At 43.3% G+C, this 26,988-nt stretch overlaps 11 protein-coding genes across 11 annotated transcripts; 5 read left to right on the top strand and 6 right to left on the bottom strand.

Annotated features, from left to right (window-relative positions):
- Positions 1 to 12: 12 nt before the first annotated feature.
- On the top strand, positions 13 to 2,361 carry KL928_000998 (uncharacterized protein; the record flags this gene model as incomplete). Its single annotated transcript, XM_043206754.1, has 1 exon — positions 13 to 2,361. One exon carries the CDS (start codon positions 13 to 15, stop codon positions 2,359 to 2,361), a length of 2,349 nt encoding a protein of 782 aa, XP_043061457.1.
- A 31-nt stretch (positions 2,362 to 2,392) lies between these two features.
- Positions 2,393 to 4,390, bottom strand: KL928_000997 (uncharacterized protein; the record flags this gene model as incomplete). The annotated part of the gene is made up of 1 exon (XM_043206753.1): positions 2,393 to 4,390. One exon carries the CDS (start codon positions 4,388 to 4,390, stop codon positions 2,393 to 2,395), a length of 1,998 nt encoding a protein of 665 aa, XP_043061456.1.
- A 106-nt stretch (positions 4,391 to 4,496) lies between these two features.
- On the top strand, positions 4,497 to 9,644 carry KL928_000996 (uncharacterized protein; the record flags this gene model as incomplete). The annotated part of the gene is made up of 1 exon (XM_043206752.1): positions 4,497 to 9,644. One exon carries the CDS (start codon positions 4,497 to 4,499, stop codon positions 9,642 to 9,644), a length of 5,148 nt encoding a protein of 1,715 aa, XP_043061455.1.
- Positions 9,645 to 9,752: 108 nt separating this feature from the next.
- Positions 9,753 to 12,056, top strand: KL928_000995 (uncharacterized protein; the record flags this gene model as incomplete). Its single annotated transcript, XM_043206751.1, has 1 exon — positions 9,753 to 12,056. The coding sequence occupies one exon, from the start codon at positions 9,753 to 9,755 to the stop codon at positions 12,054 to 12,056; it is 2,304 nt and encodes a 767-aa protein (XP_043061454.1).
- Positions 12,057 to 12,071: 15 nt separating this feature from the next.
- KL928_000994 (uncharacterized protein) lies at positions 12,072 to 13,661 on the bottom strand (the record flags this gene model as incomplete). The annotated part of the gene is made up of 1 exon (XM_043206750.1): positions 12,072 to 13,661. The coding sequence occupies one exon, from the start codon at positions 13,659 to 13,661 to the stop codon at positions 12,072 to 12,074; it is 1,590 nt and encodes a 529-aa protein (XP_043061453.1).
- Positions 13,662 to 13,760: 99 nt separating this feature from the next.
- KL928_000993 (uncharacterized protein) lies at positions 13,761 to 14,816 on the bottom strand (the record flags this gene model as incomplete). The annotated part of the gene is made up of 1 exon (XM_043206749.1): positions 13,761 to 14,816. One exon carries the CDS (start codon positions 14,814 to 14,816, stop codon positions 13,761 to 13,763), a length of 1,056 nt encoding a protein of 351 aa, XP_043061452.1.
- Positions 14,817 to 14,945: 129 nt separating this feature from the next.
- On the bottom strand, positions 14,946 to 16,478 carry KL928_000992 (uncharacterized protein; the record flags this gene model as incomplete). The annotated part of the gene is made up of 1 exon (XM_043206748.1): positions 14,946 to 16,478. One exon carries the CDS (start codon positions 16,476 to 16,478, stop codon positions 14,946 to 14,948), a length of 1,533 nt encoding a protein of 510 aa, XP_043061451.1.
- Positions 16,479 to 17,305: 827 nt separating this feature from the next.
- On the top strand, positions 17,306 to 23,317 carry KL928_000991 (uncharacterized protein; the record flags this gene model as incomplete). The annotated part of the gene is made up of 2 exons (XM_043206747.1): positions 17,306 to 17,986; positions 18,167 to 23,317. The coding sequence occupies 2 exons, from the start codon at positions 17,306 to 17,308 to the stop codon at positions 23,315 to 23,317; spliced, it is 5,832 nt and encodes a 1,943-aa protein (XP_043061450.1).
- An 18-nt stretch (positions 23,318 to 23,335) lies between these two features.
- KL928_000990 (uncharacterized protein) lies at positions 23,336 to 23,907 on the bottom strand (the record flags this gene model as incomplete). Its single annotated transcript, XM_043206746.1, has 2 exons — positions 23,336 to 23,746; positions 23,809 to 23,907. 2 exons carry the CDS (start codon positions 23,905 to 23,907, stop codon positions 23,336 to 23,338), a joined length of 510 nt encoding a protein of 169 aa, XP_043061449.1.
- Positions 23,908 to 23,933: 26 nt separating this feature from the next.
- Positions 23,934 to 25,985, bottom strand: KL928_000989 (uncharacterized protein; the record flags this gene model as incomplete). The annotated part of the gene is made up of 1 exon (XM_043206744.1): positions 23,934 to 25,985. One exon carries the CDS (start codon positions 25,983 to 25,985, stop codon positions 23,934 to 23,936), a length of 2,052 nt encoding a protein of 683 aa, XP_043061448.1.
- Positions 25,986 to 26,075: 90 nt separating this feature from the next.
- On the top strand, positions 26,076 to 26,987 carry KL928_000988 (uncharacterized protein; the record flags this gene model as incomplete). Its single annotated transcript, XM_043206743.1, has 1 exon — positions 26,076 to 26,987. The coding sequence occupies one exon, from the start codon at positions 26,076 to 26,078 to the stop codon at positions 26,985 to 26,987; it is 912 nt and encodes a 303-aa protein (XP_043061447.1).
- Position 26,988: the final 1 nt, after the last annotated feature.

Below are 26,988 nucleotides of genomic sequence, written 5' to 3'. Positions count from 1 at the left end.
AAATAATTTCTTATGAAGCTTGATCAGTATGTTGATGAAAACACAACTTCTAATGATTTTATACCCTTGATCCGTGATCTTTTTGAAACAAACTGGTACGGAACAGGACGGGATATACAGCTCGAGCGTGTCGGCGACCGTAAGGTTCCGTCCTCGCTGCTAGAGCCAAACTACAGTCACGAAGAGCTGATCGATATGCTAGTCAAATATTTGGCTGATAATTGCATCGAAAATGCTTTGATCAATGGGATAGTGACAGGTGATGACTTACAAATAGCCAACAGCTATGGCTTCAAGGGCAGGAATGCTGTCACCAATCTATTAAAGTCCCCGGAATTCAGAATTGTACACACAATCATAGGAACGGAGACGTTTCTGGATCTTTTAATCAATTACACGGCACGAATGGAGAACATTTATCTATGGGGCGAATTGAACGAATCCAGTTACAGGAAGCAATGCAGATCATCGCTTTTGAGTATAAGGAACATGCTCTATAGTGAAGTATGGTCTTTGCAACGGCTAGATCCATTGCCTGAATCTGCCTCTTTGATATACGACGTTTTCAAAACCAAAAATAGTCGCCATCCAAAACTTGAGTTTCTGCTTCAATCAATGCGCATTAATCACATTAACCATCAACCAGACTATCCATATATATTAGACTCAATATGTCCCGAACCAACAAACATCAAGTCTAATTTTGACTTAGCGGTGGGAAAACCAAGCGTGATAAAATTCGTTACCATCATTCTTGAAAAGATCATGCCCAAGAAGTTATTTGGGTCGCCGCATAATAAGTCAGTGCTATTCAAAAAGATCGCCGAAGTTCTCAATAGCCATAAAAAGGATTCCATATATGTGTGTAATGTTGCAAAGAATTTCAGGATCACAGATATTGACTGGCTGGTACCACGCAAAAAAATGAACAAACACGAGTTTACGAGAGCGCAAAACACGTGGATTCAATTCATTTGGTGGTTTTTCAACTCAGTGCTGTTCAAGCTGGTAGCTTCTTTTTTCCATGTCACAGATATTTCCCAATCTTTCGAACTACTCTATTATAGACACGATACCTGGAGACGAATCTCAAAGCAATTCAAAGACAAATACTATGGCCAGTTCCTGCAGAGGAGACCCGAAAATCTGAATAGCTACTTCACTTATGCAAAAAATGACGACTTTATTGGTAGCCTAAAACTTCTACCGAAAGCTCACGATTTGCGATTCATTACAATGCCGTTCAAGGGTTCAGGAAAAAGTGTATTCGAGTACATGGATCGTCACAAGAATGAAGTGAAAGTGGCAAACCTTGTCCTTTCACACAAACGTAAGAAGAACTGTATCATTTCAGTGAGTGATCTCCCTTGTGAGCTGTTGAAATACAAAAATCAAATTACTGGCTCAGTATATGCCCTGAAGTTTGACATCCGGCAGGCCTATGATACCTTGCCCAGAACAATGATATTGCCACTGATTTCTGAGCTGCTCAAAGAGACACCCGAAACCTTTCAATTTAACATTGAACGCTATTTTGTACTTAGCGCCCCTACTGCTGCTGGGAAACGAAAGCGTCGCAAACTGTCAGTGTTGGAGGGGCATGAAAGCACAATCTCAGATAAAATTCTGTCCCACGCCAATAGCCCTTCCGTATTGAAGAAAAGCGAAATTATGAAGATTGTCGAGCAGCAACTGGAACACGCAGCTTTGTTCTCCTCATCAGAGACGTTTCACAGAAAAAGAGGTGTTTTCCAAGGTTTTCCCCTCTCTGGTATCTTTTGTGAAATTGTCTACGACAAGCTCACAGAATACCTGCTTTCTCTAGGAAGTGGAGATGTAAAAATCATCAGGCTTGCTGACGACTTTCTAATATTGTCAACAAAAAGGGACGTAATAGCAAAATATCAAAGCCTCATTGAGAATCGCATTCCCCAATTCAACATCATGGTAAACAAGCAAAAGAGTTTTGTGTCCGAGGATACAGTTGATTTTCTCGGGACCACAATAAATTTGAGGACGCTAAGTGTCACGAAGAATCTTGACTCCTATGATCTGACTCCAGTGCGAGTACCATCTTTTAAAGCTCTGTACTCCGCTCTGGTAATTCATCTCAAGCAGGCATTGGCCTCAGACTTTTTCAACTGTGAGATCAATGATGAGAAAACTTTGATACAAAATTTAGAGATCCTCATTCAGTCCCTTTCTGTGAGATTCAGGAAATCGAGGAAATCAGTAGCACGAAACGACAGACTCGAAAGTTCAAGGTTTGACCAATTTCTGCTACAAACGGAAAGGTTGATAATTACGAAAGTAGGTACATCACACTTGACGTATATCCGCAGGCTTCTTAAACATTTCTGACCAGCATTATTGGTCTCGTTACTAATCACCATTAAACATCATTATTGATACCATCGCCCTGCAACTCTGATGACTTATCTGACTCATCTTTGTCCTGGTTGCCAATTAGGATCTCCCTTTCCTTTTCTCTGACTTTCTCGGCCTTTATGATAGCCTCAACCCTGGAATCATGATCTGGCTTCAAACTAAGGACCTCGTCCATTAAGGCGTTTCTCATTTGGCTTATTGAAACAGATGGATCTGGAGGAGGGAGAGCTATGCTTCCACCGCGCATTAGTTTTGGGTTCTTCTCCAACTCTTCAACACATTTCACTATCAACGCATATGTATCATCCGCAGAACCTAGATCTTCCTCAAGCAAATGTATAATAGTTTCCTGCTCTTTGAAAAATTCTTGCTCTTCCAAGACGGCAGTAAGCTCTGCTTGCCATCTGGCGTTCCAATTCTTGCGTTCGACGGACATATATTGCAGGAGCGAGGAAAGATTCGTTTTCGTCGTCTGAAGCTCTTTTTGGACCTGAAGAATTTGTTTCTGTGTGGGTTTGCTTCCACGCTTGCTAATGTCCAGTTTCAGAGCTTCAATGATGTCCTGCAAATCATCAATTCTAGTGACCAAATTTTCGCACTCGGAACTAACCTTGCGTTTGCATTGTTCCATGTATGGGTCGCTGATAACTCCCTCGGGCGACAGACTTGAATTTTGAAAGTTTTCAACGAGCTCCAACGCGTCTTCAATCGCGGCACCAACACGCTTTTTTAGTGCTTTCTGTAGTTGTCTAGCTTTTGTAAGTTCAGTTTTGAGACTCTCAACTTCGGCTGTTATATCACTTGAGGTGAGATTGGAGGCTGATGAATTGACTGCTGGCTCTTTGGAAATAGCACTTGCACCTGAATTCCCCAAGCGACCACTTAAGTTCTGTTCAAGTTTCGCAATTTCATTTCGCAGCGTTTCAGTTTGGTTCTTCATCTCCTTCATTAACGTGGTAGTGAAATCGGGCTCTGAAAGTGAAATAATGACAGAGTCTGTGATTTCTGAAGTATCTTCAAGCTCGTATGCGACGTCTGTTGGCGACAACTGTATATAAATTGGAGGAAAATCATCCTCGGGCACGTATCCAAACTTTTCTGTGAAAAGGGTGCGCAGTTGAGTGATTGTGATTGGTAATTGTATCTGTGTTTTCTTAACGCGTCCTTCGAGCTTAATAAAGATAGTCTTTTTACTATCGAAAGCTTCCTCTAATGTGATCGATGGAGCCGTAAGCTGCTGATGAATCTCAGACTTCTTGATGTTCTTTGAGACTTCTGCTTGCAATGGACTGCTTGGCGGTTCGGGACTTAATGTCTGTTTCTCAGCCGGGGCTGGAGAATTGCGAGGACTGATTGCATTCATGGACATTATTTTAGAGGTTTGGTAGGCCGAGAACCGCTTCGAGGCTTTTCTCATAAGCGAGTGATTGTTTTGAAGACGGGATATAGCATCATTTTTGGACTCAGACGGGGGTGGAGGAAGCGGGGGACTAGTAGCTGAAGCAGACACATTTGCTGGGCCCGAGACAGAGCGGTGATTTTGAGACTTCCGCTTTTCAGCAACCGATTGAGACTCTGCCTGTTTTTCTTTCAGCGTCTTCATCAGCTCTGCTACAATCTGACCAACTTTCGGAAGAAACATATCGAGTGTGCTTTGTGACGGCTCCAAGATTAACGATTCCTCCAGCACTTTCCTCAATAGATTTGGAATATCTTTGACATCGCTAGTGTCAACACCACCAGCCACATAAGCTCTTCGGAGTGCCTTGAAATCATCACCGACTTGAACGAACTTGGCCGAAACCTCGCCAACAGAAGCAGTTTTGTTGGCCCAGGCAGTTAAAGACTGGAGCAAGGCCTTGGTAGAGGTGAGTAACTGGGCCGTGGCAGTCGAGATACTCATCGGGGTCTTCAAGTTAGTAGAACGAGCAGGGGAACTTACGGATTTACGTTTTGATGGTGATTTAGACGTCCGTGGAGTCGTTTGGTGGGGTGAAGACATTGTTTAGATATTTTTAAGGTTGAAGTTGTGCTGACATAATTTTTTTAACATAAAAAACGCGTTTTACAAATCAACTTGAGACTGCACAGGTGGTGTGAACTGTTGGATGGTTGAGTTTGAAGTGCCAAACTCTCCCATGCGAGAGGATGAAACGATCAGCTGGGATCTGGTTGAACAGCTCTTGGCCACTGCTTCTCCCGACCATCAGGTCACGGTACAAGACCGCATCAATGAGATCTCTGGAAGAAAGACGCGTAGACACGGATTTTGCCAACGGCATGTCTACACTGCGGATCTGGCTGAATACCTCAATCTTGCCTCTCGTACTGACTTAGACACCATTTCTCGAAATGGTGTCTCCGACGGACGAATATTTTACATGCTTAACAGAAAGTATATCAAATTACGACATTTCTATGAACGGCATCAAGTTGCCAAACATCGCTTCAAGAAAAGAGATTTCAATGTGTATCTGGAAGATTTCAAGCGCTACCAAGCTACCCGTGGCCGCGGTGGCAAAGCCTACTACGAGGCTATTGAAGATCGGCTCGATTCTAAAGCCGATCGCCGCAACCTAGTACGGTTGCAAAGAATGGAACTCGAACAGGTGAGCACTGACGAAAGCGAGGAATCTGTGGAAGAGATTGAGCCTGTGGCCAATGAATCAATCAGTCTTATATCAGACGAGGAGGAAACAACAGCACAGGGAGATCTACCTTCAGCAGCGCAAAACACTACGGTCGACGCAGAGAACAGCCAAGTCAGTATAGACCTTTCTTCGCCTCCTACTACTCCTGTGAGTGTCCAATCACTTAGTCCAGAGCCTCTGGCACAACAAGACTCTACAATGGGGCCAACCACCCCGGTAAACGCTTCCACAACATCGCCACAACAGACTCAAACAGGCACACAACAAATGCTAGAAGAGTATTCCATTCTTGAGCCAGACTACAGTCGCAGGACACGAAGGCATAAATTTTCACAAGACCATGTGTATGTCACTGATACTGCAGTGTATCTGGGTCTGTCGTCAATTTACCAGCTAAACGATCTCTATGACCAGGGAAAATCCTACAATGAAATCATGTCATATCTGGAATCTGTTTATTCTCAGAAACGAAAAGAACGTGAGAAAAAAGAGATTGGATATGGTCCTTTTTACAAGCCAACGTTTGCTGCATACCTCGCCTCCGAAACTCACAACTTGGCAGAGCAGAATAATATCGAGAAAGAGAAAGTCATGAGCGAAAGTGGTGAGGATGAATACGTGGATGACGAACCGCCTATCCTCTCCTCCCCTGTTTTGGCTCCAATATTACACAGACAAAACGATGACCTTTCTCCGATGGAATTCTCTTGTCGTGACGGACTCAAGGAATCTAGTCAGGACAGCCAGGAGGATGCTTTCGTATTTCGCAACCGTTTGCTGAAGAAAAAGAATGCTTTGAAGGGCGTCCTTCCAAATTCTTTTTTGAAGCTGAATAAACCACAATCGGTAATCAGACATCAACGAGGACCAAGGGCTACACGACCAGGCCTTGCACGCAAGAAGAATCACAAATACGCCAGAAGTGACGAGTTTTCCGATTTCTTGACCAACGAGGACTCCCAAACAGAGATTAGGCCGTTCAAGTACGAGGAGACGGAGGAAGGATACACGCCTTTGCAATTGGCCCCAACTTTCGAGAGTGCTGAAGATGTAAACGTGCTTTCTTCTGCATCATCCGACTCTGATGTGAGAGAGCTTTTTGAGGTGACTATTGGTAAAAACTATGCTGAAGAAGATCTATCAGCAGGCATTGATTACATGCTTAACAGAGCGCCGAACACCAAGGGAATTGCGAAGAGCAAACCTAGAAGACCACGCATAGGTGCATCTAGAAGGCCGCGAAGTGAAACTCCTTCGCTGAGGTACGGACGTAAGGTGCTTCAACGAACCTCAGAGCCACTGTCCAAACGACCACTCGAACAAATGATATGGATTAATGACGGTCATGATATAATCTACACAGAGAAGCCATCAAATGACATAGAGAAACGTGCCACAACAGCAAGTCATAAACGCAGAAAGAAGCTCGCTGCTGCGGGAAACCCAGGAGATCCAAAACATTTTTATTACCAGAGACGTCGAATTTTTGGCACTGCTCAACTGGAAGATATAGCAAACGAGGAAGTGATCGAGGTCAGGCAACCATTGCAAAACAAAACCAATACCTATACTAATGTCCTAGATAGATTGGGTAAGACAACTTTGCAAAAAGCGTTCCATATGGGAGATTTGAGTCTTGAGATATATCGGGATCTTGACCCTGGAAAGACCTCATTGATCAATTCCAACCTTTTCCATGCTTGTTCGAACGAGGATGGCGACTATTACAAGTATGAGCCTATTGAATTTTCATTTAAAAACCTGCATTACTCAATTGACAACTCCAACACAGATAAAAGTCCAAGACTGACAGATGCCTTGCTGAAGCAGGTGTTTTCATCTCTTGCTAGACAAGCATTATCTGAGGATGAACACAACAGTATAAGGAAAGCCTACATTCGCATTCTGCAATTGACTTGGAATATGTTTAAATGGAGCCGACACGATTTCATAAAGTTCGCAAGAGTGCTTTTATCCTCGTGTTGGACATTTTTGGACCTCGCCGCTGAAGCTAAAACCAAACTTCTATATGCCCCTTTTCATCTAACATTGGCTACTCTCACAGGTAGACTTATGAGACAGCTTAAGGAAGACCATCAGGGTTTCGATCACGTCGTGGTAAAGCTTCAAAGACACGTCAACAGATTGGCATGCACAATTTCCAAGTCTCAATTCTATTGTGCATTGAAAGATGACTCATCGAAGTTTATGGAATCGATGTCGATGTTTTTTGCCTTGTGCCCAAACCCGTGGAATCAGGTTGCATCATTGGCCAAAGAGCATGAGTTGCCATTTGAAAACGTGGTGAGCTATCTGTATTTTATTCATTCTCAGAAGCCAGTCTTGGTTGATTGGGAGTTTTTCATCCATGAGGTTGAAGCTCTTAAGGACGCCATAAATATACAGAAGTATCGTTCTGTTCTATCGACGATCATGAAAATTATCAAGGAGCTGAAATGGAATTTTGAGGAGCTTTTGTTGGTGAAAATCTATAGACTCATCAGCTACCACCGCTTTGAAAATATCGGCAGCACGAAGAGAGTTACTTGCAACGTGCCCTTGTCCCTTACAATCTCAGAATCTGATGGGTGTCTAGACATGTACATCAAATTCCTTACCCTTCATGTCCAGCAATATATGGAACCAGAGAAAAAGATGAGCCTGATCGAAAAAGTCACTCCTGTGAGCGATATTAGCACATGTACGGTCAAACTTCTTGGAAATCGGATTAGCCTTCTTATGGTGATGACTCGACTATTCAAACATGACTTTTCGAAGCAAGTGGCTAGTCTTTTTGGGGTTTTGGTTGCATTTGGATCAACATCTGCATACGAGCATACCCTCGATCTCGTTAGCTCGTACACACAATGTCAGTTTGAAGTTTTTAAAAAGATTCCTATGCCACTTATTCGTGGTTGCTTGGTTCAAGTTGTCGACTCAATCAATAGCTTACGGTTGACCTCAGATGCATCGTTGGATAAATTGCGCTATTTGGCGAAACAGCTATGTGATGCAGCTATTGACGATAAAGAAGACGGCAGAATTGGCCAGTACTTATTGCTGTTCATCACTTTATTGAAACTTCGAACATCCCACCTTTCAGTCATGATTCAAAGAACGATAGATGTTATTCGAAAACTCATATGGATGAAGCCGGCCGCCTTCCATAGTTTATCCCCCAAAATACGAACAGAATTACTTTCTGCGTTGAAATCGATTGTGCTAGCGCCAGAGTTGCTTAGCGACTCCCTCAAGAAGTCGAGCATTCATCTTTGGGTACATATCAGCTCTGTCACTGGAGTTGTTGTTGATGCTTTGATCCACCTGGAGTGGCAGTACTTTGGCGCTGCCGACATGAGGTCCAAGTACGAGTTGGCATTCTTCACATCAGTGATGACATTTTACAGGGACCAAGCTTCCGCCAGCTCATTTCCAGAGATGTTCAGGGTATTCCTCCAAAAGCTTGCTGATATATGCACTAAAGATCTCTTCGATTTCTGTAAACTATTGGCACAACAGAACGAACACAGCGGATATTTGGAATTTAGAACTGGAAAGAATCTGTCAGATATGACAATGGAGGAATTCTCGGGTCAAATAATGAGAGTCAGCGTTCGGATCCTTGCTCGTTTGGTGGTCGGTGCTAAAAAAGGCAGGGAACAAGATGTCGACTATCTGAAGCTGTTTGTGAAGTCCTTGAGCGATGTATACAAGAGATCTATCGCGCAGGGAAAGTTTGAAAAACCCAAAGAAGATTTCGTCACGTTGATCCGCTATCTTAATACTGTGGCAAGCTCCGTTTTACAAACAGTGCCAGAATTCATTGACTTGAGGCATGAACTGGCAATTGAGGACGTTCAAGCGCCACTTAACGAGCGCTTTGAATCAACAGATAGTATGACAGATCTCATGATCCTTTTGGAGAGCGAGTATATCAATTCGTTGATCAATTACAAGCTTGAGCTTTTCCAGGATGACGTGGTTGCAGACCTTGATGAGTTGCCCGTTTTGGAAGTCAATCCACTTCACAGATCGGTTTTTTACTCTCTTTTGACGATAATCTCGTTGCACGTGCATCAAATTCCTTCGGACAACTCCCACTGGATTCATCTCCAAAACTGGCTGGATATAATTATCCTTGCCGTGAAAAAACGCAAATCGTTTTCTCAGGCAGATGTCTGGACTCTAGTGAGATTAATCACCTTGTGTTCAGAAATTGGGGCTTATAAAACACTGAACGAGGAATCCTGGAGACAATGTTCTGACTTGTTATATCAGCTCCTGAATTACTTATCAGTTGCTTTCTTGGGATACGATGACATGGCTGATTTCAAGAGACTATTTATATTATTGGACTCGCTGAACGAGCCGGGAAATACCTCAAGATATGCTTTTGGAATTCCTGAAAGCCTACTAACAGAATTCAATGCTTTGTTCACTGAGTATTCCAACCTATTGGTAACGAGACTACAGGGCCGTGCGACGGCTACCGTGAACTGTGATGTTTCAGGCTCAAAAACTCTTGCTGAGAAATCATGTGGAATATATGGCTCTGATATTCCTGCAACGGCTTCCAATGACTTTGAAGGCATAGCATTTATTTAGATATTTTTTATATCTTTGTTCAAACTACATTTCCAGGGATATGATAATATCCCTAATTCGAGGCGCTAAGAAAGAAAAAAAAAAGTATTTGATCTTATCACTTCTTTGATGACTCTCATCTCAGGGAGAAAGGTCAACAGTGCTTCTGCCATAGAGGCTCAGAAAGAGTTAGCAAACGTGCAAGAAATTGGCTCCCCCAAAGAAGGGATAAACTATCACCAGTATGGCGTATATCAAGATGACCAAGAGAAAGAGATCAAGTTGAGAAGGAATACAATGCAATTTCCGGTCCCTCCGCTGTCTACCTCTCCAGAGCCAGCGGTCATAAGACTCAAGAGCGTTGATCGATTTTACTCCGGAAATATACAGCCAAGTGAGCCGCGGGAGATTCACTCCAGCTATCCTGACGAAAGAACCACTTCTGTAGAGCCTGAATCAATCGGAATTCGCAGAATGGAGCACAGAGAGACTTCAAATCTTATTGATCTATCCAGCGCATCTCCAGCCAACCTGCTGTCGCAGTTTGATCCATACGAACAAATTGTCAGAGAGGGAGACTCAGGAATGACGACTAGCGTTCTGGGAACCCTTGAATCGGCTGACTTGAAAGGCGAACAAACTTCCAAGCTTTCAATTCCGAAATTGAGAAGTCCGGATAATGGCAGCCCTGGTGACCGGCGAAGCGACTGGTCTGAAGGGCAAAACCTGATCCAAAAATTCGGATATGTATCGCCCAACGAGATAGAGGCATCAATCAAAAGCCAAAATGAAAAAGAATCAGTGACTGATGCCGAAATTGAAACCTTGCGTTCGTACAATAGATACAGGACGATCAAAGAGCATGGGCATTTGGCCAGCAATGATAGCGGCAATGCCATAAACTCTGCTGCCTCCATTACTGGAATGTCTAGCAAAAAGGGGTCTGTGTCTCAACCATGGGCTTTCGGAGATGTCGACGCACTTGAGAGAGCCAGTGTCAAAAGCTCGAAGTCTGAATTCTCCTTTAGTAAAGCGAGTGTGCGTAAATACACTGGAGGATCGACGAGAAAGACCATGGTTCACTCGGAAGACCGTAAGAAATCTGTGGAGTTTAAAGATGCAGAATGCGAGAAACTAGCAAAACCCGAGCCGGTCTATCAGTACCGCCTCACAATGTCTCCGTGGATTGGGATCTTTTTGGCCTTTGTTTTTATCCTTTTACTTATATATGCGACTTTGGTGTCTATCAAAGCGTGGTCTCCTTCCAAAGTCGGAAGGGAACAAGTGGCGCAATACTTTCAAATGTTGGATGAAACTGAGAGATATCCGGAAGTTACTAGCATTTTTAGTGATTTCAATCTCGGCAATGGCAAAATATCAGACAGCTTTTCCCTTCGCAATAATACCCTTCAAAATAACAACACTCTGTTTAATCACTCGATAATCAACTCATTCAAAGGTATCAGCAGCAAATACCAGGGCGACTACGAGATAAGGGCCTTGATGGAGGATGACAGATTAAAACAATCCTTTTACGGCCTATCATACGCCCCAAGAGGGGTGATTGAGCCGATGTGTCAGGTCACGGAAAGAGACGTTTTATTGGATGTCGCATTATTGTCAAGAGTCACAACTAGGGTCAGAACCTATGGGACGCAGTGCCGTCAAGCCGAACTTATCCTCAAAGCTTTCCAAGAGCTTGATTTGAACATGACAATCGCCCTCGGAGTCTGGATTGGAGAAGACGATCATTCGAATTGGAAACAGATGAATGAATTGAAATGGTTGCTCAGCAACTTCCCAAAACGCTACTTCAACTCAATAATCATTGGAAATGAAGTGCTCTTCAGGGAAGATAAAACTGTGAGAGAGTTAGTCTCGTACGTGGAAGAGGCTAGAACTTATACAAAGTCCATTGGGTACGGAGACATTCCAATTGGGACCTCTGAGCTGGGATCTCAAGTCAAGCGTGAAATGGTTGAAGCGTGCGACTTCATCGGTGCTAACATTCATCCCTTCTTTGGAGGAGAGACAGTCAAAGCAGGAGTGCAATGGACAACAGATTTCCTTGAGCAGCAGGTATTGCCTTTTGTCCATAATATACGGCCAGAAGTTCGAGTTGTCGTTACTGAAGTTGGCTGGCCAACTGGTGGTGGACAATACATGGCTTCAGTTGCCGGGAAAAAAGAAATGCAGCAATTCCTTGAATCATGGGCATGTTCGCCCAAGACGCAAGAATTTGCATGGTACTATTTCGAAGCCTTTGATGAGCCATGGAAAAAGATATGGCACGAGGAAGGCAGTACGTGGGAAACTCAATGGGGATTCTTCACCCACGATCGTAAACTGAAAGAAGGAATCAGGCTCCCTGAATGCGTAGATGCCGTCAATTTCTCCATTGGGCTCTGGAAAAATGTTAGCCGAGTCCAATGATACAATTTGAATTTATTATTTGGGTTTAACCTTGAAGGTTGCTTTGTGAATGATTTTGTAGTTTGCCCAACACCAAAACAACATAAAACAGCCAAAAGACAGTACGACATTAGAAATGACCCAGAGATGTGGCAGCTGCTTTGGGGGCTCAACAATATAATCGAGTATGTGTAGCAACGAGGCCAGAGTGTACGAACTGATGATGACAATGCGCCAAAATAAGTTGTGGGGGAGCACTGGCATTGCTAGTTCTCTGGCATAAATAGGAACTTTGGCCATTCTGAGATACATTCTGATCCAGCTCAAGTTACCCATGAGCCAGTTGCTCAAAATCCCTAGAACAAAATATTGAAGAGACAATTGGTCTCGCTTGAGAAGCGGCCACATGGAGAACAGGGCAATGTTGGCAATCCAGCAAACCATGGATATAACGTCGGGGTCAACTTCATTGAGGAGAAGGGTGATAGGCATTAGCGGCAGAAGAATTGACTTTTCGTGGACCTGAAACGAAAAGAGATAGAAAGCTAACGAGCACGATGCTAAACACCAGGTAAATAATGTCTTGCTTGGCTTGAGAAAGATAGTGATGGAAGCGGGAGAAATCCCTGCCAACGTCAACAGGAGAGAAAGTTTCTTCAACTGATTCTGAGTGAAGGTATTTCTGTATTTAATAATCACGTTTGTTGCGCACCAGAAATTGGCCACCTTATCTTCAAAAATACCTCTATCAAATGGGAACACACGAATCAGTATCTGAATGATTTGGCCGAATCCGCCCTTATACACGAAGGGTAAAAATATTAACACGAATGTGGAGATCACGGAGACTCCTATGGAAACTAATCTGAGAAGGTTCATCTTGGAAAATGGAAAAATGCACACGCTGAGGAGATAAAAAAAGAAGATTGGAGCATAGTAGAGTGCCATTTGCTTGAAACAAAGAGCCAACACAAAGAATATTGAGCACAAAGCATAGTTATTTTCCAAGAGGTTGACAATTGCAAAGAGAGAAAGACCAAGCATCACAGAGTTGTATTGAAAATGCCCATGGTCAATAATGATCAGAGATGGTTGGTAGAGAATGGCCGCTGCAATGATAGTTTGATCAATAGGAGAAGCCTTGTTGTAATATCTTCCCATCCATCTGGTGTACATTAGTACTGCCGGGATATAAATCAATAATTCACTCAAAAGTGCTGTTATTCTCATGTAGGATTTCAAGTCGTCGGTTTCCAGCCCTCTTGATACATCAAGAGCGAACCACGAGACGTCTGTCCAGGAGCCAAATTTTCCGAGAAGCCAGGAGTGAAAAGCAGTTAAGGGTGGATAATCCAGCCCCCAGTACTGAAGGTCATAGAAATACCACTTTGAGATTGGTAATTGCGTTGTAATCTCCATCCAATGGCGCTGAGCTTCGAAATCTCCGAACATTGGAGGTGTATTTTGTCCCGAGTAAGGTCCCAGACCAACTGCACATCGCACAATGATGGCGAAAACAATTATGATGTAGCGTGCAACCCACTGGTTCGGAGCTCGTTGGAAGGGGATAAGAAAGTCATACAGCGGCGAACTCTTAAACAGAGATACAAACTTAGAACGTGACATTTGATCTAAACATTTTTTTTTTTTTTCGCACTAACTATTGCAGTATAAATAAACCTAGACATTGAACAATTGTGATGACGTGAGGTAAGAGCTTCTTGCTTATTTACAATATTCCCCCAGCTTTTGTCCCTTTTCCCCAATTATTCTTTTTATGGTCATGATAATCTGATCGTGAACGTTTGTGGTAGCAGCTATAACACCTTGGCTGTTCAATGTTCTGCCATGGCTGAAATCTAGAGGTGAACCATAAATGTCAGTGACTTTTCCACCACTTTCGTTAACCAAAAGAGCACCCGCAGCATGATCCCAGATCTTTTCACGGTATTCCGGGTCTCTTGGAAGTCTCAAATAGATTTCAGCATCACCTTTGGCCAGCGCGCAATATTTCACTTGTGAGTCAAGGTTCACGGATTTGCTTTGTATATTGAGACCCTGCTTGATCAAAGATTGTAGACTATGAGATGAGTGTCCCTTTTCAACACCCTCTAGAACTCTAGCCTGCTCGACAGGAAGAGAATTATCCACCTGGATTCTGATGCTTTTGTTGAAAGGATACACTAGATCGGACTTGAGGTCCTGGAAATAAGACCCAGAGCCTTTGACTGCCGTAAAAAGTCCTCCCACAGGCGATGATTCGTCATTTAGATCATGGGGAAGATTTGGACAACCAATAACACCAACTTGGACAACACCGTCAACCATCAATGCAAGACACACCGCATACTGGTCTCCTCTTAAAAATCCCTTAGTACCGTCAATTGGGTCTAGAGCCCAAATACGGCCGCTGCGTCCTCCCTTGGATTGTCCCTTGTCGATGATATCACATAAAGCGCCGCTGTCCTCAATGACACCCAGAGAATCATTGTTGCTGGAGTCCTGCTCCTGAACATATTGCACTTGCGAAAGGATTTTGTCACCAAGGTTTTTCTCCTTGATCAGTTGAGAGTCTTCTTCACCAACAACCTCATCGCCTGGGAAGTTCCTTAGGATCGAATTGATGATTATTGCTTGGGCTCCAAAATCCCCGATAGTAACTGGTGAATGATCTTCTTTACTAATACCTTTCAAATGCTCAACAGCAACCTTTTGTGTCAGGAGAGTAGCTCTTTGGACTGCCAGCTGGGCAATGTATGTTTCTTTCAAGTAAGCTGACATTTTTAATAAGCCCATGAACAATTTTTCAATATTTACGAAAAAGATTTGTTTAGTCACGTGAAACTTTTGATCTCTAGTATAAAACTTTTAAAAACAGTGAAAGTACACCTTTGGGCCCAACCTTCTCATCTACAAACAACACCCAAACAACTTGGCAAAAAATCCCTTGCTGCTTTTTTTTGATGCCGTTTCCTGTTTTCCTGCTCCGGGCTGAATCTTGACTGGCTCACTGATTGCCTGAGGCTGTTGTTGTATGTTTTGATACTGATACTGTTGTCCTTGTTGTTGGACAAGAGGCGAGCCTTGATTAGCCGGCGAGAACCTGCCACTTTTATCTGGCAAGTTTGGCAGAGGTCTATCGCCAGAGTGTGTATCCTGCGTTCTGTAAACTTGGCCAGGAAGTGCTGAAGAGGGTAAAGCCTGTGTACCAGCTGCACCAGAGCCGGTCGGCTGCTGCGTGTTTCTAGGTCTCCTTTGTTGGCTGTGGCGGTGTCTGTCCCCTGGAGGGTTAGGATGGCCATAACCATGGAGATTTGGCTTTTTGTTAATCGTGGCATCCCACCCACGACCGCCGTTCAAGTCCATCCAATCGTAGTGACCATCAGCAACATCACCGATATCGTCTAAAACAGACAAAAGGAGCCTTCTGTATCCCTCGTAATCGGGTTCCGCATCAAATTGCAAGTTTCTAACATAATCCAAATACTGAGCAAATTGGCGTGGGAATCCATGGCACAGATCCAAAACTGGTGTTGTTCTTTTCTTCTCACCAATTTTCTCGTACTTCTGTTTATTGGTAGGTGCCTTGAGTCCCTGCCATGGTAGCTGCCCTCTGAGAAAGTAGAAAAACACATGCCCGAGTGCCTCCAAGTCGTCTCTTCTGGATTGCTCTCTTCCCAAATGTGTGTTAACAGACATATATCTAGCTGTTCCGCTCAGCGATTTTTTCTCTCTGTAAGGTATATGCTGCTTGGTTCTTGGGTCTCTGTATTGCTTGGCCATGCCAAAATCCACCAAGTGAACAGAGTTTTCGTCAGGAAGACCATGTCTCCCAATTAAAAAGTTGTCAGGTTTGATATCTCTGTAGATAAGATCTCGCTCATGGACGCTTTGAATTAAAGTTATCATCTGGACAGCCACCTGAACAACAGTTTTCACAGAAAACTTGCGGCCACACCAATCAAAAAGGTCCTCCAAAGATGGGCCCAGAAGATCAATGACCAGAATGTTGTGGAGACCCTCTTGACCGAAGTAGTATGCACTAGGAATACCCTTTACTCCGTTCAAATGCTTATAAGTTCTGTACTCATCTCTAAGCTGAGGAGCTTCCGTTTTTCTAGGCTCAAATTTGATCGCAACTGGGATGCCGTTGATTAGATTCGTTCCCTCAAATATAACACCAAAAGATCCCTCACCAATCTTCTTACCAATTTTATAGTGGAGGCCCACCACTTGGGAGCTCGAGTTTGAGGAGTTCTGTTGCATCTGTTGTTGCTGTGCCATTGCGGGAGCCTGTGCCTGCATAGGAGGAGGAGCGCTGGCGGAAGAGTATTGTGCGGTTGTTGACGGATTTTGCTGATATCCGTTTGCGTTGGTCATATTATTTGAAGCTGCCAATGCTGCTGCTGCTGCAGGAGATGAGTGGTTTGGTCTGGTGGACATTTGCCAAGTCGTGAAACTGATCCGCTGAGGAATGCAAGGAAATAATCAAGGAGTTTGTGCAAATTTTAATTCGCTGTAAACCCTTTAATCAGAAAATTAGACACGAAATCCACTAGGCGAGTATTGTACTGAACAACAAATATTGTTGCAAAATGTTGTCAAATAGGAATGGATAATCAATATCAGATGCCAATGTGTCTTTAAAAAAACATAAATCGATGGACCTGCTGAAGAAAATGTTTTGATTTATGAAAGTGAGCGAATGGACACTTACGACAATAAAAAAAACCAATTTACGTAGTAGGCAGGAGCGAAAAAAGAAAATTGCAATAGTGACCTGCTGCTCTTGATTTTGCTTTCAGCCAACTCCCAGGTATGAAATAAGCCTTGGGTAATTGCTGGTTTTGACTCAACTGACTATGCAAGCCTTAATAAATCGTGTGTCGATATTCTGTCCGTAAAAGGTTGTATGCGCCAAAATTTACCCAGTCTCACCTGCTCAGCTCCCTTTGCCCACGAAAAGACGCACGAAAATCATAATCTACCAGGAATACACCTTTACACCAATAAAGAATGCTGTGGTCTAGATCTCTACGCGTTGTGGCAAAATTTCGCTTCTCCGATTAGATTTTGTGGCGGAGATCAACCAAGACGGGTAAACATTATGCCCGAAGTGGTGGCGGTGCTCCTATTTTTTTCACAGCCGACCGTTATTTAACAGAAAAAAGTAATTCTGCTTTTTCGTGAACAAACTTGTCAAATCATATTTGATTCTGTAGTTGGTACAACTTCGTCGTCATTGTGGTATATTCAAACACAAAACTACCATGGTGCTGAAACGATCGTTTTCGACTCGACTACGGTCGAAGTTTGTCAAACTGAAAAAAAGTACAGATGATCCCTCCGTTCCTTCAAATGATCCCCTTGATCTTTGCCCCAGAGTGAGTTCGATCGCCACCAAATCAAACGGTGACCAAAATTTGCCATCACGCATTCAAACAGAGTCCAACTCTCAACGCTCCTCAGTGTCAAAAGATGTGGTATTGCTGCCATACGATCCTGAAGATCAAAACTCATTGCCTTGCAGTACAGAACAACTTACCCCAATTATGCCCCGCTCAAGTTCGGAGTTGCTTTTATTTCCTCTACAGTCATCGCCTGTCAGGCACTCGTGCCAAAGATCAGTTAATCAGAATATGGGAAGTTTCAATTCCGCCAATACCCCAACGGTATCCATATTATCACCTACTATAGATTTATTCGATTCGGCCATCTCAAAAACGGAATCTAACTGCTCCTTGCCTTTGACCGAGCCTCCACCCTCTCCACATATAAACAACGATAAGTCCATTTTTGCAAAGGCAAATCAGATTGATCATTTCGACAAAACACTCGACATGACTGAAAATGACAAACTGGCTGAACAGATGGCCTTAAATATCTTAGACAAGATTTCAGAAGAGCAAGTTGATGAACTTGCTTTGTTAAAGGACGAAGTGATTCGTCCGGTTCTTTCTCCATCAATTAGATGATAGCATGTTTGCGTTCGGGACGACTTGATGATTATTTTTCGCTTTTGTATATATAGAAACAACCTTAAAATTCATAATATTTTTAAGAGTGCATTTTTCAAAAGTCATTGAAGTATGGTAAGTAGGACTTGGGCATCTGAAATCTAACAACCTCAGCCTCGTCATTCCACTTTCACGGCAATCAACCATGTTGAAGATGAAGAGGATATTGAGGAGCACTCCCGGGAGCTACAGATTGAGCTTGGGTTCAAATTATTCGAAGAGGCTCTAAATGCTCAAAAGCAAGGTAATTATGACGAGGCCAATGCTAAGTACCAGGAACTTTTTGGTATGGAAGTTTTGACTACCAGAAATCCAACAAATAATCCCGCTATTGAAACACTCAAATACCTTTGCCTCCGCAATCGTGGTGTTTTGAAGCTCGCGCAAATTAAAAAGGGACTCGATGGTGACGATCAGTCGAATATCCTTGAACTTTTCAAGGATGCTGTTGATGACTTGGCCTCAGCTCTGTGTCATGGTAAAGGCGATCTGAAACTGATAGAGCTTTTAATTCAGATTTTCAAGCGTTTGAAGACCAAGAAGCTGAGCCGATTTGCATACGAGTACGAATTGCTCAAGAATGAACACGCTGCCCCTACACAACAGCATGCTGGTTCTGCAAACACTGAAGAAGACGACATCCAGTACGATTTGAGCCGTCCTGGCCATTTGCTACCTAATCAACTCAGCCTTCTGCGCGGTTACAAAGAATTTCTCGAGGAAATGGGCGTTGAGTCCGCTTCTTCTCAACTGCTGGTACATATTGAAAACAGAGCTTCTCCACGCAAACAGGTTGCCATGGATGTTTTCCCGACCGCCGAGCAGTTCAAAGCCTTCAATCAAGAGGAGCCAGATTGGTATTCTGTCACCCTGCCCTGTCGCGGTAATTCGGTAGCATTAGATGAGCTCTTGAGGAAACTTAACGAGCTCTTACCCAAAAAGGGACGATCAAAAATATATGATAGCTATATTCTTACTGAGCGTCCCATTGAGGGGGTTAATTTCGAGCTGGTGGAGACAAGGGACAATCATGAAGAATTGGAACCTAGAGCAGAGGACGATACAGAAGAGAATGAGGTGGTAGGTGTGCCTGACGATGAAGATATAGGCTCACCGTACAGGCTAAGCTTACCTCCTGCTGAAAATTCACAGCAAGAAAAAGAGGACATAAAAGAAACACATCAGAAGGGGGCAATTCCTGGTGCTAATCCTCCTGTAACGAAGCGACAAACAAGAGCTAATAAGGAGGCTGAAGTGAGCGAGCTTAGTAACGAAACTTTTGAATCACAATTCTTGTTTCTGGAACAGACTTTACCACAATACTTGCTGTATTGTGGTGTCATTGTGGATGGATCAGGCAAATTAACGGAGGCATTTCTTCCTAATGCCCAGTCACAAAGTGATCTCCAAGAACACTATGATTTAGCTCATATATTCAACCAGTGGAGTAAAGAGGACACAGAAACACTTTTTGTGAAACTCGAAGATGGCCATAGCAATGAAGAGAGCAAAGAAGCTTCAGTGAAAGAAATCCTCAGTTCGCTGAGCAAAGAAACGCTAGAGGAGAGAAGATCATTTCAGGAGTTAGATGATGGCGGGTTGAAAAATGTGATATTATCTATGACCGGGACTCGCTTGCAGTTCAATCAGATCCGACTATCAATACTGGATTATTTATTCTCAGTCAGGGAGTTGGGGGGGACACTTGTTACAGACGGGTTTGTGAGTGCAGATTCCTTGAAGCAGCTGCGTTTGTTCACCGATGCTGTTGGTTTGTATGTTTATCGACAATTGAGCAACAGTCTGTTGGAAGATGGGCCAACGGATGTCAGAGGTTTGTCATTTGGTGTTTCAACTCTTGAAATTCTGGTCGACTATTTCGTATCTTTGAAAGTGGATCGAAAACTCAAAAAGTTTGGAACTAAAGCGTTATATAACGAAATAGTCCAGACAGAACAGATTACATCACGAAGGATTGAGCGCTGGATTGCGATCCTGAATGATTACTTTGAGAACATGGATATGAATACTGTATGCTCGCAGCTATGGCTCAGAACAAAATGGTGTCAAATGTGCTTTCTGCAACACCTTTCCACTTTTGACTCTGAAGTGCTGTCCACGATTTTGACCACCATGGCCAACACTTCCAAATCTGTACACTTTGACGTTTTGATGGTCAACTTCCCCAATGTCCCACGATTGAATAGGTTGAACATAGAAGTCCAGCTTTCAAAAATGAAAATATTCAAAACTTTTACTGAAAGTGATGCTTCCAATGAAATTCTTGAAAGGATCCTAGTTGATGACGATGAAAGAAAGTCTACATATAATGAGGAGGAAAAAGAGATGGATGACTTCATCAGCAGATCACCCTTCGAGCTCAAGATGCGTTTATGGAGTATGCTTTTCAGATTTTATCGTGAAGCAAAGCTTACGGACAAATTTTTGCGAGGTTTTGAACGAGTGCTACAGATAATGCTGATGGAAGTCGAGGGAGAAAACTTCACCGAAAAGACATACTTCCAACGCAAGCAATTGCTGCTTAAGATACTCGGGTTTTTCGATCTATTTGCAAAGGATCTTGTCAACATCGGGGTCGAAAAACGATGGGATTTGCAACTGTCCAACACAAAGAACGTTCTTCATATATTGGCAAAGTTTTCAAGACTCGCTTATATCTTCCTGCTCCACGAAGATAGTGCGCAGCTTTCTAATACTCGGATTTCAATCAGGACAAAATCCAAAATGGCTTACAAGAAGCTAGCGGATATTGCTGTTGTCAGCTTCACACTCCTTGGCCTCTACTATTCCAGCAGTTTGATAGATCGAAAACCGGAGTACCTCAATGACTTCTACGCCATATTGCACGAACAACTCGGGCTTCGTCATATATGCAATGGATACAATAGCGTGTTCCTGGACTTTGTTGAGAAGAGGCTGGTGGATCTGGATTGGGAGCAATCTGATAACGACTTTTTCCAGACCTTAAAATGTCATTACGGAATCAATATATCGACCGATAGTTTCAGCACTTTCGATCACGGAGCCGAGCCAGGGACGATGGAAAGGGTCAATGCAATTACAGTTAACAAATACATGATGAAATATTGCTACAAGCGCAAGCATCCGATTTTCAATGTTCCCAAGGCAGACATCAAAAATGTTCTAGACATGATCTATGATGTTCTAGGAGATCCTGAGCCGGACAACTACTCTGTCTCAAACAATATGGAGACTTTAACAGAGTACCTAGAGACCAGGTCTTTGGACACGCGTCTAATGAGATTGTCGTTTTATGGTTTGTTGTCCATTCCTTTCGAGGAGCCATTAGTTGAGAATGAAACAGATAATTTAGCAGATGGGGTTTATTTCATGCAGGGATTACTTGCCTTGACGTTATTCAAAATTCGCAAAAGGACCATGCAAGGACGCTCGGCTGAGCTCGACTTTGTCATTAAAATGTTTGAGTATGACATTGCATCTGGCTCATACAGGTTTGAGTCGTGGCTTCTCTTAGCACAAGCCTATTCTTATCTGGTGGAAGATGATATCATCTGGACTTCTGACAAGCTCAACAACGTGGATAAGAAACGCAACACCGCTATGTTGCAACGCAAGTCGTTGCTCTGCTACTTCATGTCAATCAGTTTGTTCACGGGACTCAGTACTGAGAGGCAGAAGGAACTCACTCCGGTTGCTACAATGTTATGGACCTCTCTGGGGAAAGAACTGTATAATGCTATGATGAGTCCTATGGAAAGGCTGGCATTGAACGTTGATTCTGATACCGAAACAAATCACATTGAAAACTCGAGCACATTGTCACCTATTCTTCATCTACCTCTCAATGTCACAGTGTACAGAGTCTTGGAAATCTGTTTTCGTCAGGCTTGTAATTTGAACCCGAAAGATTGGTACAGCCATTTTTATCTCGCAAAGTCGCAATCCAAACTTAGAGGAAAGAATCGCTACAAAGTTGTTACCAAGAGTCTGCTTTCAGCCTGCGATCTTGCTTTAAAGGCAAGCGACCGTGATGATCATATTGTTGAGCCTCATTATTTTCTATGCTCTTTGACCTACAAGTCAGTAATGCATGGGGACGTATCTCTCGAGGAGGGACTAAACGTTCTAAAAAGCGATTCCCTGTTCCAGGAGTGCTTATGTGAAGCATCAAATTTGGACCAGTTTGGCAAAATGATAATAGGTCTTCTTCAAAGATGCATATCCTACGATAGGAAGAATTGGCAGCATAGGCCTAAGTATCGCATCGCCAGGATCTACATTGATCAATATAATGACCTGGAGGCCGCCAAAAATGAAATGCTCTCTATTATCAATCTTAAGTCTACAGTGCGAAATCTCAGCAATATATGGAAGCCGGAAAATGAGCGACCTGGAAAGCATTTTGTCTACAATTACAGCTACATTGTCTTTTTCGTTGAGCTTTTGGATCGCTCAAAGGACGTTCACTCTTTATTCCAGCTTATCAAAAAATTGAGGAAATTGGGCTCGAGCATGATTGACCAGATCAAGGTTTTTGACCTTGCAGTTGCAAAGACATGCGCTATCATCAAAGAGGTGGTGAATGTTGTGCCAGGATTTCTGGACGATGTATTGTCAAAGCTTGTGTATGCTGATTTTGTGGCAAAGAGCAAAGAATTTGTGCAAATGATGAAAGAAAAGGAAAGCTTCACAGATGAAGAGAAGCTGATTTTGTACTTTTTATTTGAAGTTGGAGAGTTTAGACGCATGGCCAATGGATTTGCTGCAACAGGTGTGATAGATGAATGTTTCCATACCTTATTTCTGATACTTTTCACACGCTTTGAGGATTGCGCTACCAAAACCTTTAGTCCCGAGCATGAAAAATCCTCGCAGGTTGAATTCGTGGGAGGTAAAAGCAAGCCCGGCCAGCCCTCGACCCCTAATCGTGAAAAAACCAAGGTGGCAAGAAGAGATATCACTCCCTTTTGTATTCAGACGATTAGTGCTGTGAGCAAGCTACTGGATTCAATTAAGCGAGAACATGGCGAGGGAAATTTGCTTAGTTATACAATAGACGATAAGATCAAGAGTCCAGAAACAAATAAAATTTCAAGCAACCCTCATGGCGACGCAAGCGAAAAGACCACCCGGACTCCCACAACGAACTACCAAGAATTGAAATTAGAGCCAGCAATCGAATTCAGCGGAAAGCGAGCATCAGACAATGAAGATTCGACTCAGCAAGCCAAAAAACCAAAACTCGATGACGGAACTCAATGAAATAGAGCCATAAATAGATTAGTTGTCAAAATCGGGATCGATTTTAGCAGCGCTTTCACTGATACCCCATTTTTCGGATACAGTATTGGCCTGGCTTTTGATTTGATTGATAGTGTCAGGCAAATTCGTAGTGATCTTACTTTTCAATTCTTTTTCGAGAAGATGTTTGTCTTCGGTCTTCTGCCTTTTGGATAGCAATTCCGAGTCTTTTAATTCGCAAAATTCTTTCATGGACATGTTACCCCTGAGAAGATCCTGGGCAAATTCGGTGCTCTGATTTTTCAAAGCAATCAGGTCTTTTCGAAATCGTGCCTTATAGTTGTCCAGATTATGTTTTCGTGATTCATAGAGTAAAGACTCGTATTCAGATGCTAATTGGCCAGGTGGGACGGTAGATTCACGATCCACTTGTGTTTGCGACAGCGTCTTCTCTATTGTAGACTTGCACGCGACCCGAGTCTGGATGTTAGCTTTTTAACATGAAAACTTACCTTCTTCCACACGTCATCGGAATCATCTCCCAAATCTTTATGTGCTAGTCGGGTTGGCCGTTTTGAATTGATTTTTGTCTTCCTGAAAGTGTTTTTCATAGAAGACTTAATCTTGCGAGCTAAAGCTACATTTTTAGCTTTGCTTTATTTTGGATTCCTCCACGACCTTTAACGGCTATATTGGAGGTATCAATTGTTGGGTTAGCGTGGCGACGAATGCTAAAACTAAACCCAGACGGATTCATTTGACGTTCTGAAGTAGTATAGCTCGAAACTGTGAATTCGGTCGATCTGGGTTTTCTCACTCTGTTGAGCGTAGCATTGTCCTCGTTTTTGTGAATGTTGGTTGCTGAGTCATAGCCATTAGGAGACAAGAGGGGCCTAGCTGGTGCTGTTTTTGGAATCTGAATTGGTTGGGTTGACCTCAACTGAATGAGACTTTCTTCCTGAGTTGCTATTTGCTTTTCTAACTGTTCATTCAACAATTCGTATTCCTTTAGTTTGCTCTGGAACAGGGATAATTGTCTTCTAACAATTTCATTCGACTTCTCTCGCTTCTCAAGACGCAGAGAATCTATTTCGCTCTCTAATTCCCTAATTTCACGCTGGTAGCTTTCATGGATATGAGCAATTTGCTGTTTATGATATTTGGCTACCTCATTCAGTTCCTGCTGCAATTGTAAGCTGTCAGCAAAATCCGATGGGGGTTCCGTCAATGTCTCCGTTGAACTCCACTTTGCAAAGTCCAATTTCTCCTCCAAAGCAATGTTGACCTCTTTCAGATAAATCGTTTCGTTTCTGAGCTTACTTAATTCTTCCCTCAGGGGGCCAAAGGATTCATCCTTGTCCCTAAGTTGCACTTCTAGTTCTTGAATCCGCTCATGAAGATGGCCGACTTCACTTTCCAATACTTGGACCTCAGCTCGCAATTTCTCGTTGTTCTTCAAAATGGATTCTTCACCCGTTTTCTGCTTTGGAGAGTCAGACGGTAGCATCGTTGCATTTGGGTGAGAAACCTCGATTTCCAACCTAACTTCCTTGGGATCGGGTTTCTCGCGTTCCATAGCTAGAGCATGTCGAACGTACTCAGAAAAACTAAGCTCATTGCTCAAAATTAGCATTTCGCGCTGATAAAACTCCAATGGCTCAGGAACATGCTCTTTCTCTTCGCTTTTGGCAAAAACATGTTTGTAATCATCCAGCAGATGCTCAAGATCGATCTCTCGAGCCTTTCCGAAATCTGAGACATAGGATTTCATTAGCTCTACTGTATCCTCTTCCTCAATTTCCTGCCCTTCCAGTAGGGCAGGGTGCAACCGCATATTGCTCAAAATGCTTTTGGATTTGGTAGCAAGCTGATTTCGCACGGTTGATATGAACTGTTGTGGTGAAACAGCATATAGAAGGCCTCCAAGCCGCAGGTACTCCACATTCTCATCTGCAAGTCTTACAAAAATATCACTAACCCTGTCAAACTGTTTTTTGAATGACCTTACCACCATCGGTGCCAAAACGCAAAGTGCATTAAGTGCACAACCTCGCACCGAAGAGTCGCATCTCTCCAGCACGTCTAACAAACTCTCGAATAGGGGGAGGCTTTCAAATTGAGCATTGAGGGGACTCTCCATAACACTCTGAAAAAGCGCGAGTGTTTGGAGTTCCTCCTTGACTAGAGTGTCTGCTAATATGGAGAATAACCCTGGAGCATCCACTTTGACATAAGATGATAGAACCCTGCGTATGTTTAGTCGACGGAATCTGTATTTCTCGTTGTCTTCAAAAGATAGATCTGGCGCTACGTCAAATGTTTGTAAATACCTCTGGACGAAAGAATGGGCCAGGTCGCGATCCATGGCACATTCTACCAATTTCGTAGCGAGCTCAGTTAGGCGAAGATTCAGGCCAGCTGAGTCTATTGATATCTCCGCATATTTTGTGGTCCAGACGTTCAAGTTCTTGACGTAATCTTTGAGCACGATCAAAGCTTCCAAGAAGCAAACCTCTCGATCCACGGAATTCACTATCTTGTTATACAAAACAGTCAGCTCATCTCCTATCTTTGCGTTTGTAGATTCCAATTCTGCTCGAAGACGTTCTGCACACGTATTGACCTCTTCATGATCAGTTGGATCCCTTTGAATAGCCTCCTCAAGTGCTCGAAGAAGGCTTTTGTGCATGGCCTGTGTTGGCTATGCTGATAAAAATTATTTCTACCACTGGCTGTGCACGTTAGCTTCTCAATGTCGTTCTTAGATGCGATCAAAAAAATGGACGTCGTGCCTTATCCTCATGAGGAAGGCTACGACACCTTTCAGGAGTCCGTCTATGTGTTCTATTCTCACGATCACCGCTTTAAGCTAGGGTATCTGCTTCCTCTTGTCGTCACGGAATTAGATCGCTCGGGCCTTGTATCTGTGGACAAAGACAACCGAAGCGTCCAGCTTTCTTCAGAACTATCTACTGCGGAGCTCAGATCCGACAAACTGAATCGATTGGCCAGGGAATGGAAGAACGCTGGACTGTTCTCCACTCTTGACGGCTGGAGAAACGAGTTGTACACGATATATACCCCGGAGAAGGAGCCGTACATGTACCTGGAGCGAGCACTATGTCCTCTTCTGGGTGTGGTGATGTACGGTGTTCACATCAACGGTTATGTACGTACTAAGGAGGGCTTGAAGCTCTGGATACCCAGAAGATCTGCCACCAAACAAACGTTTCCAGGGATGCTCGACAACACCGTAGCCGGTGGACTTGGATACCCGCATGGGCTAATGGAGACGTGCATCAAAGAGTGCTATGAAGAGGCAGGATTGACGGAGCACGTTGTCAAGCAGAGTGTGCGCAACGTTGGCGTAATGTCATTCTTCTACCAGTCAGTAAAGGGTGATTATACTACAGAGGCGGGCTTGCTCCAGCCCGAGGTAGAATATCTTTACGACCTGGAAATGAGCGGCAAGACGCTGCCAAGTCCTGTGGATGGTGAAGCTGAGGATTTCCAGCTGCTGGATATTCCCAAAATATGTGATCTCGTTAAATCCGGGCAGTTTACGCCAACGTGCTCGGGAGTTATAATAGACTTCTTGATGAGACATGGGTATCTCTTGCCCGAAACGGAGCCCGATTATATTGAGCTTGCTTCTAGACTGCACAGGAACCTGCCGTTTCCTCTTCGCTAGC

Source organism: Ogataea angusta (assembly GCF_019207475.1).
Source record: "Ogataea angusta isolate 61-244 chromosome Unknown 61-244_NODE_2_length_1002155_cov_89.706849, whole genome shotgun sequence".
Taxonomy (NCBI): Eukaryota; Fungi; Ascomycota; class Pichiomycetes; order Pichiales; family Pichiaceae; genus Ogataea; species Ogataea angusta.
This window is presented reverse-complemented; position numbering and strand designations above follow the sequence as displayed.